Source organism: Phocoena phocoena, chromosome 11 (genome assembly GCF_963924675.1).
Source record: "Phocoena phocoena chromosome 11, mPhoPho1.1, whole genome shotgun sequence".
Lineage (NCBI taxonomy): Eukaryota > Metazoa > Chordata > Mammalia > Artiodactyla > Phocoenidae > Phocoena > Phocoena phocoena.
Window position 1 is genome coordinate 22,769,142 of NC_089229.1, and position 15,412 is coordinate 22,784,553.

At 38.8% G+C, this 15,412-nt stretch overlaps 1 protein-coding gene across 5 annotated transcripts in view; it reads right to left on the reverse strand.

The window, feature by feature from the left end:
• The window catches only part of APAF1 (apoptotic peptidase activating factor 1), an 85,707-nt gene that overhangs the window by 26,073 nt on the left and 44,222 nt on the right, over positions 1 to 15,412 (reverse strand). For 2 of the 5 annotated variants that reach the window (XM_065887181.1, XM_065887180.1), the window contains 3 exons: positions 10,492 to 10,653; positions 6,793 to 6,921; positions 4,050 to 4,175 (listed from right to left, as the gene is read on the reverse strand). The exons of 1 other annotated variant lie outside the window; for it this stretch is intronic. In XM_065887181.1, coding sequence (XP_065743253.1) covers positions 4,050 to 4,175; positions 6,793 to 6,921; positions 10,492 to 10,653 — 417 coding nt within the window. The remainder of the gene's footprint in view (positions 1 to 4,049; positions 4,176 to 6,792; positions 6,922 to 10,491; positions 10,654 to 15,412) is intronic. 2 more of the 5 variants (XM_065887183.1, XM_065887182.1) reach the window with 1 other exon arrangement.

Below are 15,412 nucleotides of genomic sequence, written 5' to 3' on the forward strand. Positions count from 1 at the left end.
GTTATTATTAAGAGTAATGAATGCTAGAATCAAAATGCCTTAGTATGAATTCTAGTTCTACTGAAAGTTGTGACTTTGGGCAGATTACTTAACCTGGTGCTGCTCAAAGATAAGGACCTCCTGCTGTTTCTCACTGCCTGATACCAAGATAAGGAGCAAATCAGCTATATCACTAAACACACTGTTAACAGTATGCTTATGATACAGTTGATTTTTTTAAACAAGACTTTCTTGATGAAGGAAGCAGTGCATTGATTTACATTCTGGCTCAACCTTATTGAGACTGGCACTTTAAACAGCACTGACTTAACCTTTCTGTGACTGTTTCCTCAGCTGCAAAAAAGGATTGCTATGAGAATTAGCAAATTAACACAGGCACAGTACTTTGCCCAATGTCTGGCATACAGTAAACACTAAATAAATTTTAGCTAAACACAAATTTGTACAAAACACTGTATTAGATGCTACAGGGACAAACCAGGGTCTCAGGCCTCAAAGGGCTTATAATTTAAGATGTGTGAACAAGTCTGAGGGGCAGTGAAGCATTAGTGGTAAAGAGTTTTAAAATAACTCTGTGCTGGGAGATCAGCTGGGTGCTTTGTGACCACCTAGAGGGGTGGGATAGGGAGGGTGGGAGAGAGACGCAAAAGGGAGGGGATATGGGGATATATGTATACATATAGCTGATTCACTTTGTTATACAGCAGAAACTAACACACCACTGTAAAGCAACTATACTCCAATAAAGATGTTAAAAAAAAAAATAACTCTGTGCTTAAATTCAAGGCACAATTTGATAAGTATCATAAGAAAATGACACACAGTCACATAGCATTAAAGGAGAAAGACATTTCCCCAAATGAAATACTAGGAAAGGCTTCACTGAAAGCTTGAGGGGACTTGTAGGGCTGTTAGGTTTTCGACAAGGAGAGATACAGAGAAGTAGGTTATTCCAAACATAAGAAAACACATAGGGCTCCCCTGGTGGCACAGTGGTTGGGAATCCGCCTGCCAATGCAGGGGACACGGGTTCGAGCCCTGGTCCGGGAGGATCCCACATGCCGCAGAGCGCTGAGCCTGCATTCTGGAGCCTGCAAGCCACAGCTCCTGAAGCCCAAGCACCTGGAGCCTGTGCTCTGCAACAAAAGAAGCCACCGCAATGAGAAGCCCGTGCACTGCAACAAAGAGCAGCCCCCGCTCACCACAACTAGAGAAAGCCCCTGCACAGCAACAAAAACTCAACGCAGCCAAAAATAAACAAATAAAATAAATATTTTTTTAAATACCTTTTAAAAAAAAAAAAACATAAACAAAAGTACAGAAGCAGGGAAGTACAGGGTGTTTGGGGAAATGTGAGCAATTCAGTGTAGGTTACTTGTAGGAATAAAACAGAAGACAGACTGGTACAGAATAGGCTGTACTGTAGAGAAGTTTAGTGGCAGACTCTGGAGTACGTATTTGTTGGGTTGGCCAAAAGGTTCATTCAGTTTTTTCTGTAATATGGCTCTAGTAGCACCTAGTTGTCTTTAACTTCATTCGAAACAATTTTATTAGACTATATGTGACAACTGCCATATCAGCATGCATTTAAAAAAAAGACTTATAAAATTGGTGAATTTTTGTGTAGCTATTTTAATATTGAAGATGGAAGAAAAAAGCAACATTTTGGGCATATTATGCTTTATCATTTCAAAAAAGGTAAAAACGCAACCAAGGGCTTCCCTGGTGGCGCAGTGGTTGAGAATCTACCTGCCAATGCAGGGGACACAGGTTCGAGCCCTTGTCCGGAAAGATCCCACATTCCGCGGAGCAACTAAGCCCATGCACCACAACTACTGAACCTGTGCTCTAGAGCCTGTGAGCCACAACTACTGAGCCCGTGTGCTGCAACTACTGAAGACCACGTGCCTAGAGCCCACGCTCCGCAACAAGAGAAGCCACCACAATGAGAAGCCCAAGCACCACAACAAAGAGTAGCTCCTGCTCGCCGCAATTAGAGAAAGCCTGTGCACAGCAAGGAAGACCCAACACAGCCAAAAATAAATAAATAAATTTATTTTTAAAAAAAAGAACGCAACCGAAACACAAAAGAAAAGCTTTGTGCAGTGTATGGAGGAGGTGCTGTGACAGACCAAACATGTGAAAAATGGTTTGCGAAGTATCGTGTTGGAGATTTCTTGCTGCATGATGCTCCACAGTTGGGTAGACCAGTTGAAGTTCATAACGATCAAATCGAGATATTAATTGACAACAATCAACGTTATACCATGCGGGAGATAGCCGACATACTCAAAATATCCAAATCAAGCACTGAAAATCACCTGCACCAGCTTGAATATGTTCACTGCTTTATGTTTGGGTTCCACATAAGTGAAAAAAACCTTCTTGATCATATTTCCACATGCAATTCTCTACTGAAACGTTCCATTTGGGACGAAGTGAGAGAGTAGCATTGACATATATACACTACCAAATGTAAAATAGCTAGTGGGAAGCAGCTGCATGGCACAGGGAGATCATCTCTGTGCTTTGTGACCACCTAGAGCGGTGGAATAGGGAGGGTGGGAGGGAGACGCAAGAGGGAGGGGATATGGGGATATATGTATACGTATAGCTGATTCACTTTGTTATACAGCAGAAACTAACACAACATTGTAATGCAATTATACTCCAATAAAGATGTTAATTAATTAATTAATAAAGCAAATTGTGACAGGCGATGAAAAGTGGATACTGTACAATAACGTGAAACAGAAGAGATCGTGGGGCAAATGAAATGAACCGCCAACAACCACACCAAAGGCTGGTCTTCATCCAAAGAAGGTGATGTTGCATATATGGTGGGATTGGAAGGGAGTTCTCTATTATAAGCTCCTTCCGGAAAACCAAACAATTAATTCTAAGAATTACTGCTCCCAATTAGACGGACTGAAAGCAGCACTCGACGAAAAGCGTCCAGAATTAGTCAACAGAAAACACATAATTTGCCCTGAGGATAATGCAAGACCACGTTTCTTTGATGACCAGGCAAACACTGTTACAGCTTGGCTGGGAAGTTCTGATTCATCTGCGTATTCACCAGATGTTGCACCTTCGGATTTCCATTTACTTAGGTCTTTACAAAATTCTCTTAATGGAAAAAATTTCAATTCCCTGGAAGACTGTAAAAGGCACCTGGAACAATTCTCTGCTCAAAAAGATAAAAAGTTTTGGGAAGATGCAATTATGAAGTTGCCTGGAAAAATGGCAGACGGTAGTGGAACGAAAGGGTGAATAAGTTGTTCAACAAAGTTCTTGATGAAAATGAAAAATATGCCTTATTTTTACTCAAAAACCAAAGGCACTTTTTGGCCAACCCAATACTTTGGTAGACAAGGGAGCTACTATCTGTTTTGAGCAAAAATGACATGACTGGGGGCTTCCCTGGCGGTCCAGGGGTTAAGACTCTACACTTCCACTGCAGGGGACACGGGTTCGATCCCTGGTTAGGGAACTAAGGTCCTGCAAGCCACTTGGCAAAAAAAAAAAAAAAAAAAAAAAATTACATGACTATATTGTACATGAGGAATATACCTTGCAAGCAGCATGTAAAAAACCAAGAAAGAAAAGACTTGTAGCAGAGGCTAATACAAGAAAGGCAACAGCTAATGAGCACCTAAACTTGAAATGGAAAAGTAGAAAGAAATGATAGAAAATGGAAAGGTATCAATAGAATCCATTAGAATTGGCAAGTAATTGGATTTGGGAATTCAAGGTAATGGAAAGAGTCAAAAGTTACTCTGAGGACTCAAATGTAATATATTTAAATTAACCAAAATACAGTTTAATCATTGGACTTCTCCAGCACCTGGACCATGGTAACACTCAATTAACATGTACTGAATGAATGAGACTGCTATAGTCCACGTAATAGCTCTTTTCAAGGATAAATATGAAACCAGCAGTTTCCTGTTTTACTTCCCTCAACACTGCTGCCCATCAATTTCTTAACTAGGAGATTTAGCTTACCATCATTAAATGTCTAAAATGAAAATCTCAATATATCTCACCCTGATTGTCTGGTCATCAGAAGACGTCAAAAATGATGATCCATCAGGAGAAAACATCACACAATGGACCCAACTTAAATGTCCTCTACAATCAGCTACTTTTAAACATGAGTCCATATTCCACAACTACAGAATAAACACAACAAATAGGAAATCACATTCATAAGCATTTTGAATAGATCAAGAATATTAAAAATAGCAAGAATGATCCAGCAATTCCACTTCCATGAATATAGCCCAAAAATACACTAGCAAAAATACAAAATAACTTGTGTGGATTATTCACTGCATTGTTATTTTTAACAGCAAAAAACTGGAAACAACTCAAATGACCATCAATAGGGAACTAACTGAATAAACTGCATTAATCACAAAATGGGATAATATGCAATCTTAAGAAAGTAATGAGAAAAACACCCTGATAATGACTAGTCTCTGGGATATGTTGTTTACACCAAAAAAGCAAAGAATGGTATATACATTTCTGCAGAAGGGTATATATGTTTCTCTCTCTCTCTCTCTCTCTCTCTCTCTCTCTCTGTGTGTATATATATATATATATATATATATATATATATGCAAGCTATACTAAATGAGATAAAAAATGTGACTCTAGAGATGTGATATATATATAGATGGATATATAAGGCTATATATTATACATATAGATATCTGTTTATACATGCAAAAAGAAACATTAGGATGTTAAGACAAAAACGGTTACCTTCAGAAGGTAGGGAGGGAGAGTGGCAGGGAAGGGATAGGGATGAAAGTCAGACTTCCCTGAATAAAATTTATTATAAAGCTTTGATTTGGAGTCATACAAACGTTTTATCCATTTTTTAAAAATCAATCTAAAAAAATAATAGGATGAACATAAGTGGTTTCCATATTTTACTTTCCACTGTCATCTAATCCTCATTTCAAATGACTGCAAAACCCTAAAACAAATGAATGTGCTAAGTGTACATGTATATACTTCTCCTGTTATTCATGCTTATTATAAATTGTCAATGTCTATCACTAGCCTGGCTGTATTTTGTCCTGAGTTCTGCTGCAAATTACTCAAATATATTCCAGTCTAATGAAGTACCATATGTGCCTGAGTTCCTCTCATTACATTCTGAATTACAGACCTACTTTATGATTTCAGAACTAGCATGGACAAAACAAGTACTTCATCACATGCCCAGTAGTTTTCAATCAGTGAGTTCTATGGTTACCAATTCGTTATGTGAAATTTTCTCTGCCTTATCTCTGGAGTCCAATCTGGGACATACAGAGCTAAAGGCCAGAAATGAAAGTGGTTCCACAACTGAAAAATCTCCCTTGAAAATCTTTCTTTCTCCTCCCTTCTTGCTCTCTCTCATCATTTCTTTGTCACTCACAGCCTCCAAAACTAAGTCCCTATATTTCAAGAAGAAAGATAATGTTTCCAGGAGATTTTTAAGAATAGCAAGGGGTAAGGATTTTAGAAGTGACAGGAAAGGCCACAAGAAGGGCTGCTCCTCCACTCCTCCTAAAATCCAGACAAAACCCAGGAAGGGGAAATTTCCAAGCACGCCTACCTTGAGGATCTACGGGTGAGGTGTGAGATCTCCTAGTAGCTCTGAATCTTTCGATTCAAGGCCTCTGCTGAAGAGAACACTGCCCACAGCACCTACTCTCTCCCATTGTTGCAAACAGGACTGGAGCTCATTCACACTCATTGCCTCTGCTTCCAATGGGAAGATTCTCACAGGGAAGTTATTCAGTGTTAGTTGCACTGCTGTACTCAGAATTAGGAGGAGCTTACAGAGCTTATCCACTCACTCTCATCTTGCTTGTACCTCCACGCTGAAGGGCTATATAGCTCAGCCACTCTCCAGCCATACCTTCATGTATAGGGCAAGGTTGGTGAACTCACTAAAAAGTCACTGAAACAGGCTCAGAACACTGAAGAAGTGCTTGCCATAGTCAAGCTTCCTTTGAAGGTAGCCTGTGAACCAAATGAATTTCCCTATTTTCCAAATAAAGGCCCAAACCCATCTTCTTGGACTGTAATCACAAGGGGCTTCAAATTACTTGGTGGTAAGATAAACTCAAGGAATGAGTAGTAACAAAGCTTGGTAAAACTAATCCATCTATGGAGAAAAAATATCAGGGAATTCATTGCTTTTGAAAAAATTAATACAGCAACTCACTGGGTAGAATTCTTCTAGGTATAGACACTGAGTATAAAATCCATCAGGTTAAGGGCAAAATTATAAATATAAACAAGAAATCATTTTATTCATTAGTGCTTAGCAATGAAAATTCTAGGTTAACCAATTCTAATTTTAACTTCCATCTTACCTTTCTCAATGATCTAAGAAATGTGAACTGGACTCATTTCTCATCGTTTCTTTTACAGAAGAGTCTGTGCCCATATTTAAGAGATGCCATGTTTCTGCCTAGGAAACCAATGGTCATGCCATTGTTTCCCCAGACCTTGGCACATACTGACTGTTCGATAAATGCCTGGTGAATGATGCTGTCTGTCATTCTCTGTTTACTGTCAAACCAATTCTTCAATCACTGCTAAAGTATTAAAGCTGTTAATGCGGCTTAATATCCTAAAGCTAAAGGTCATTATGCTATGAAGAAAACACTCTATAATTTCTCAAGCAAACATCCTCAGCAGTTAATGCTTTAAGCAACACATTCTTTGTCATCCTTGTACCTCTGAAGACCCAGACTTCACAGAGTAAATTCAACTACTCACCTCCACGCAGTACTGGGGCAAAGCCACCACTGCCAAATGGTTATGGGGGGAGAAGTCACAGTACTGGACAGTGCTATGATGGCCTGTGTGGATTTCTGCCAACAGGCCACTGGTGTGAATGTCAAACAGCTGTCAACATAAAATAGAGAGATATCTATAAAAGTAAATATGTTAAAAGATAAGCTATACCCAAAGTGAATCTAAATTTATTTCTAAAAGAATACCCTCCCATTTCAAACATAGTATAAGTCCTAAAAAAATACAATTACTGATAATTGGCAAAATTATTAACTCATTAAAAAGATATAAATTAATATACATATACTTTTTAAATACTGCTCATCCTGAAACATGTTTCCTATAAAGGAAAACTTATCACAGATGATCATGCTAGCCTAGGGAGAAATAAAACCTTTGTGAATACATGAATGGACTAGCCAAATGAATATACAGAACAGTTCTCCCTAATGCTCGTTTATTCAAAAGAGAAAATGCCTACTCATAAATGAAGATAATCAAAATAATATAGGGCAGAGGCTTACTAAAATGAAATTAGTTCAATCATTTCTATTTCTCTTCAGAGCCTAAATTACTCCATTATCAATCATTTTCCCATTTTTGAACCAAAAAAAGCTATTTTTGAGTAATTCAAACTTCATTTCAATTTTTGAAAGATGTTTACATGATGAATATACTCTTCCAAAGTTTTTGCCAAATGATAAAAACGTTTATACCAATATACAGTATAACGATTTAAGGCCAAGCCATAGTCTTCAGGAAGGAAAAAAAAAAAGTTTCCAGTGGAAGCCATGAAAATGTTTTGTGAATGCACAGCCCTGTGAGCACACATAGACGGTAAGCAGCATCAGGGGCCAACAATAAATGAAAGGAAATCATACTTAAAATGCTTCCCAGGACAAGCTGTTCTTAAAAATTAGTGGCTGACAGTCATAGAGGAAACTTGGCAAGTACAGAATAGGCAGCTGTCCCAATTATTGGGTAGCAAAAAGACCTAATAATAGGAGTGGGCTAATAACACAAGAGAATTGGAAAGAAATAGAGCAGAAGAATAGAGAGACCAAAGAGTAAGAACTGGAATCTGTATGTAGTAAAGGGTAATCTTAGGGTAGCTTTATTTTAGCATGGTAAAATAAAGAGTTGGCCTATAGATTTTTAAAACAGGAAACCATTTCACACAATATAAAATTATTTTCCTCTCTCACTGGACAGATAATTTTAAACATTCAAATTTTGCTCAACACCATTAGTCATTAGGGGAATGCAAACCAAACCATAATGAGATGTCACTTTACACCTAATATGACAGTTACAATTTTTAATAATGGAAAAAAGCAAGTGTTGGCAGGATGTAAAGAAATTGGAATCCTTGTACACTACTAGTGGGAATAGAAAATGGTATAGCCACTATGGAAAGGTCTGGTGGTTCCTCAAAAAGCCCAGTATAAAATTACCATACGACCCAGAAATTCTACTCCTAGGTATATACACAGAAGAACTGAAAGCAGGGACTCAAACAGATACTTGTACACTAGTTCTTGTGGCATTATTCACAATAGCCAAAAGGTGAAAACAACCCAACAACAGATGAATGGATAAACAACATACAGTATATCCATATAAGATTATTACTCAGCCATAAAAAGAAATGAAGTTCTAACACATGCTACAACATGAATGAACCTTGAAAATGTTATGCTAAATGAAATGAGCCATACCCAAAAGGATCAATATTGTACGACTCCACTTATATGAAATATCTGGAAAAGGCAAATTCATAGTTTAGATTAGAGGTACCAGGGGCTGAAGAGAGAGAATAGGGAGTTACTGCTTATTGGTTACAGTGTTTCTGTTTGGGACAATGAAAAAATTTTGTAAAAGTAGTGATATCTGCACAAGATTGTGAATGTAATTAATGCCACTGAATTGTGTATTTTAAAATGGTTAAAATGGCAAATTTTACAAATCTTCACATCTTGTAAATGTAGTGGTTCCTTTCTGTTCTTACAGACTTTAACATACTTAAAGACAAAAGGAGATATTTTTCTTTGGTTTCCTGCTAAAGGGGTAAAAACCTATAAGCAACCAAGATCCAAGGGTCATAACTACTAGATCAATAATAATAATATAAATGGCCCCTCAGTTTTTATACAACTATATGTATATATTTTTTCGATTTATTTTATTAATTTATTTATTTTTGGCTGCACTGGGTCTTGGTTGCTGTGCACAGGCTTTCTCTAGTTGTGGTGTGCAGGCTTCTCATTGTGATGGCTTCTCTTGTTACAGAGCATGGACTCTAGGTGCACAGGCTTCAGTAGTTGTGGCGCACAGGCTTCAGCAGTTGTGGATCGCGGGCTGTAGAGTGCAGGCTCAGTCGTTGTGGCGCACGGGCTTAGTTGCTCTGCAGCATGTGGGATCTTCCTGGACCAGGGCTCAAACCCGTGTCCCCTGCATTGGCAGGTGGATTCTTAACCACTGTGCCACCAGGGAAGGCCCCAACTATATGTATATTTCAACTGTGTTCTTTAAAACTGTAATCTCTTGGGTGGGGGAAATAGGGAGAGGTTGATAAAAGGATACAAACTTTTAGTTATAAGATAAATAAGGTCTGAGGATCTAATGTATAAAATGGTGACTATAGTTGATAACATTGCATAGTATAGGAGAGTAGAACTTAAATATTTTCAACAAAAAAAAAAGAAAGAAAAAGAAAAAAAAGGCAAATACATGAGCAGACACGTGTTAATTGGTTTGATGGGAGGAATCTCTTCACAGTATACGTTTATCAAATCATCACGTTATACACTTTAAATATTTTATAATATGTCGATTATACCTCAATAAAGCTTAAAATGAAACAGAACAAACTTGTAATATCTCTTATTTAAGTCTTTAAAATTACCATCAGAATGGAATGGCACTGTGCCCTAAATTAGAAGAGCCGGCTCTCCAAATCACTGTGTAACTTTGGATACATTATTTGGCTGCTCTGAACCTCAGCTGCCTCATTATTATCATAGGGCTATTGCAATCTGCTGTGCCCTTTGTATATTTATATCAAAAGAAATTATACGTAAGAGCACTCTGAATACTACAAATGTAAACTATCACTTGTATAAAGAAGAAACATTTCTTTGCCATTTACCTTTCTTTGCATATCTTCCTCATTTACTTCATAGAAATTTCACAAACTTCTTCAGTTGTTAAGTATTTCTCTCAGTCACCAAATCATAAAATTTTACAGCTAAGAAATAACTTCGAAAATCAATGTATTTCAAATGGGAGAAAGGGGGGAGAGTAGTGCAGAAAGCATTCCATCCATATTTTAGATAAATTTGAGAAACACTGGTTAAACAACATAAATTGTTTCTTTATTGCAGGACTCCGGAGTCCTTAAATATGTTTGTACACACTGAAGTACCTCTAATAGCGGAAAGTAATACATAATATTTCCCAAACCTATGACCATGGAGACCTTTCCTCACAAGGCCTATGGACATTCCCTGAAGCATAGTTCTGAGAACTATGGGAGGTTAGAGCATCTGCCCAAACTCGTTCAGCTATACTTTATATCAATAAACAGTATAAAATGCAAAAATCAATTAGATGTTTCAATTTTCTTTAAATTAGACTAAATTTGGCTTTTTAATTTTGGCTTTTTAAAATACTGGTACTTACAAAGACTTTATTTTTTGCTGCCACCATTATCCTAGCACCATCAGCAGACCATGAACAGCATTTCACTATCACTTCCATATCCTCTTGAGGCTCCTCTGAATTTAGGAAGAACTGCTTCACATTAATGCTCTTCCTCTCGTTTGCTGATTTCACATCCCAAAGCTTCAAATTACAAAAAGAAAAAAACGTTTAAGTTTGTTTTGATCTCAAATCACACCTCTAGAATTCTACCTGGCCTAAATATCACACAAATTATTCAGTTCATCTAATGACTTATTTTTAATTATGCATAACTTTTCATAAGGCTTTTAAATTAAATATTCCAGTTTTATTCAGCACCTTCCTAAAAAGAAAAAACTTAAGAGCACTGTCCAAAATGCAGAATGTAAAACGACACAAAATGTTAAAAGAGCCTTGCATGGTGTGGAGGAGGCTAAAGATCAGATGTTGACAGCAAGAATGAGCGTGGAAGAAAGAAGAGACTCACGACTTGCCACGGCTGCCCTCTGCTGGGCCAGGCATGAGGTTTGCTTCACATGCACAGCACAGACACTACACACAGGACGCAGCCCAAGCTGAGTTATAACCTAGCAGAGCATCAGAGACATAAGGAAGTCCCTGAAAATAGAAAACAAAAATATGCTGAAAGGAAGCAAGCCACCTTGTGTGCTTGGTGGGGTCAGACAGGGCTCTAAAACAACTGGATCCTGAGGAATGGGATACGAAAGACCAAACCTCACTCACTAACAGAGCCACCTGAGCAGCCCAAATGACAAAGGCCTTCAAGAAGATCCATCTTCACTCCCCTGGGCCTTGAGCAGTGTCCCAGTTCCACAGAATGATAATGGCTGCCATACACAGACCAAGGGTTGGCCAAGGAAAAGGATTTAAAAACAAAAAAAAAGCTGCTTCTCAGGCTTTAACTCAGCTTCCAAATCACAGCTCCCAGGGTAAAACCCGATTTGACTGGCCAGGCACACGTTTAAATCTCTCTTGAGTTTAAAGATTATGTACACTAGAAATACAGCCAAAACCAAAACCCTTCCCCTTGCAATAACTATAGGTAAACTGGATGAACCAAAAGAGACATCTAAAGTAGTTAGCCCTCCTTGACACTGAAGAGAGAAAATCTGAACATCAGTGCCAGAAGCTTCAGTCACATCAGTCAGATTATATGAGAAATCACACTCTGTTTCCTCTTAATACTAAAAACAAAGCAATCATTGCCTGGATTTAAGAAAGAAAAAGAAAACTAACACAATCCAATTTCACTACATCTATCTAAACTACATCTTCTGCATGTGGACCTGACATTAGCCACTATCCAAGGAGTGATGAAATTCCACATACTGAGGGACCAAGTAAATACCAGCATTTCATTTTGAGCAAGTCACTGCACTGTATCCAAGGCCCATGTGCACCCTGGTCCTTGTGTGGTTCAAATGGCAATTTTTAAATAAAACTCACATTTTGAAACAGTTTATCATCAAGGCCTTAAAAACACATGCTTATCAACATGATATGCTATAAAACACTTAGAAGATTACAGAGCCATTTGGGACAGGAAATAATTTTATGGTTCTTCATCCTCTCGGAAAATAAAAGCTTTACAAGACTTTGACCTTGAAATGCTCTTATCCAGAATCATTTTGCAAGACCTCTGCTTAGTAAACGTCACTGTATCAGTGCGAACCAGCCAACGATACTGGCTTAACAGTAAAAGCTGCCACAAACACGGCAGTTCTTACCAAGAGTGCAGCAATGTCTGTCCCCTGCTATTAGTGCTCTACAATCATATTCTGATACCCATACCTGAAATCAAAATCCTGTCCCTGAAGACTTTTAAATTGTTTTTCTTTTGAGTTTTGAGAAGTCTTAATTCAATTTGAAGGGACACAGCAAAGGTTTATCATCTTGAACACATTTATTAACCACGATGCTAGTCACTTCGAGATTATATAAGTGAATCAGATACAGACACTACTCTCAAGGAGTTTATAGGCCAGTAAAGGAGGTAAGACAAACATATAAATGACTCTAACACAAGATATGCCAGATGTGTCATTTGAGAGGAAAAGATACAGCACAGTGGGAGTGCTTTACCAGAGCCATGGGCTTGAGGAAACACTTGTTACAGAGGGGGCCACCTCACTCTCCTCCCAGAAGATCAGCCTACTTTATACCAACTTAAGATGAACAACTTAAGATGGACTTAAGATGGATTTCAATACCAAAAAATACCAGAGAGTCTAGGCTAAGGGGTCACCACAAGCTAAAGAACAAAATGGAAAAGCACAGACAATGAAAAGGGAGAACAAGTGCAGTCTGGGTGCAGCAGCAGGAGCCTACACACTCCCCAACAGAGCCACTGCCTGCTCTGAGCCCCCTCCACATACTTTTACTGTTTTCATGGTTTGCCTATTCACTTACCTTTCTCCCCAGCTAGACCCTGAACAACTTCAAGCCAGGAACTATACTTTTTTTTTTTTAAGTGTTTAAAAACCAAATGCCTAGGGCTTCCCTGGTGGCACAGTGGTTGAGAGTCCGCCTGCCGATGCAGGGGACACGGGTTCGTGCCCCGGTCCGGGGAGATCCCACATGCCGCAGAGCGGCTGGGCCCGTGAGCAACGGCCGCTGGGCCTGCGCGTCCGGAGTCTGTGCTCCGTAATGGGAGAGGCCACAACAGTGAGAGGCCTGCGTACAGCAAAAAAAAAAAAAAACCAGATGCCTAGTACAGAATCTGGCAAATAGTAAGTACTCAATAAATGATCAATAAATATATTTTAAGTGAAAAGACAAATTATTCCCATGTTTCAAGCACGAGTAGAGACAATAGCGTTACTGAAAGAAACAGGGTTCTGAAGATAGAACACATACATTCATCTCCACACCCTCCCAAAACCCATGTAAAACAACAGTAAAGAGAATTTTTCTCTCTAGGCATAATTCACAAAGTAAAGGAGAATGGAGGAAGATATTAGAGCGACAAAACTATAAAGGCTAGAAAGAAAAAAGACAAGTGATAAGGGGACTCCTTAAAATTGAATCCTAAAAAAAAAAAAAAAAATTGAATCCTGAGCTCACAGTGGAGAAAGCCAAGAAGTAGCCCAATTCACACCAGAGAACCCCCAAAAGGCTCAGGAAGTGTTGGGCCTAGCACCTTCCAGTAAAGATGGAGCTAACACAGGAGGAATCATCGAAAGTCCCTTGAAATCCCTTCCCCTACTCTGCCATCCATATTGCCCTACTCTGGCTGAAGAAAAGAGGGTTAATCTACACCCAACACAGTTGAGAGCAGGGTCACCATTCTGAAAACAGGGAATTTAAGAGAAAGTCTATATTCCAAGCGTTGAGATCTCTGCCTAGATATCTTCGTAGAACTTGCCAGCCAGCCTTATACCCTACAGGAAGGGGACTGAAGATTTTTCTCTGAATACCCCACCAGATCAAGACAAAAAGAGTCTGACATTAGGAGTTCACCATCAAAATATGACAGCCAGATAACACTACAGGGAAACCCACTATAAATAAGTTCACAATTTCCTATCAGTTTTTTGGTGCTGCACTCTTTAAATGTGTTTGTTTGTCTGTTTCTTATTATTTATTTTTGGCTGTGTTGGGGCTTCATTGTTGTGCACAGTCTTTCTCTAGTTGCAGCAAGCAGGGGCTACTCTTCATTGTGGTACACGGGCTTCTCATTGTAGTGGCTGCCCTTTGTTGCAGAGCACCACCAGCTCTAGGGCATGTGGGCTTCAGTAGCTGTGGTACACGGACTCAGTAGTTGTGGCTCATGGGCTCTAGAGCGCAAGCTCAGTAGTTATAGCACACACGCTTAGTTGCTCTGCGGCATGTGGAATCTTCCCGGACCAGGGCTCGAACCCGCGTCGCCTGCACTGGCAGGAGGATTCTTAACCACTGCGCCACCAGGGAAGTCCCAGTACTGCACTCTTTAAGCATGAGCACATATCCAAGGATCAGGCAAGTAAGATATAGCTCTCAAGTGCAGACAGAAACCAAAACCAACAAACAGAAAAAATAGCAACTATAAAAGAATATGAAAACTTAAAAAAAAACTATTACTAATACCCACAAAAAGATAAAAGATACTGTACCCACGAAAAAAGAATAACATTATAAAGGAAACTGACCATAAAAATGGGTACACTTAAAAATATGATAGCAGAAATTAAAAACACAATAGAAGGAGTGAAAAATAAAGCTAAATAAATCTTCCAAAAAGTAGGACAAATGGACGAAGAAAAAAGAAAAATAAGAAAACATCCTTAATAGACATTCTAGAAAGAGAAACTAGAGAAGAATAAGTCAGATAATTAAAGGAAACCTCCAGAACTGAAGGACATGAATTTCCAAATTGAAAGAGGCTATCGAGTGCCAAGCACAATAAATGAAGACAAACCCACACCAAGGCACATTATCATTAATTTTTTAAAATACTGGGAATAAAAAAAGATCTTAAAAGTTTCAAGACAGGAAAATAGATCACATACGAATCAGAATGGCATCAAACATCTCAAGAGAAACTTTGGAAGCTAGAAGACAAGAGACCAAGCAATGTCTCCAAAATTCTAAGGAAAAATTGCTTTCTTCTGTATGCAGTCAAAAATATAAATTAATCGGTTTCCTTGGTGGCGCAGTGGTTGAGAATCCGCCTGCTGATGCAGGGGACACGGGTTTGTGCCCCGGTCCAGGAAGATCCCACATGCCGCGGAGCGGCTGGGCCCATGAGCCATGGCTGCTGAGCCTGCACGTCTGGAGCCTGTGCTCCGCAATGGGAGAGGCCACAACAGTGAGAGGCCCACGTACCGCAAAAAAAAAAAAAATATATATATATATATATAAATTAAGTATGAAGCTAGAAGAAAGACACTTTTAGACAGACAAGTTCTCAAAAATTTACATC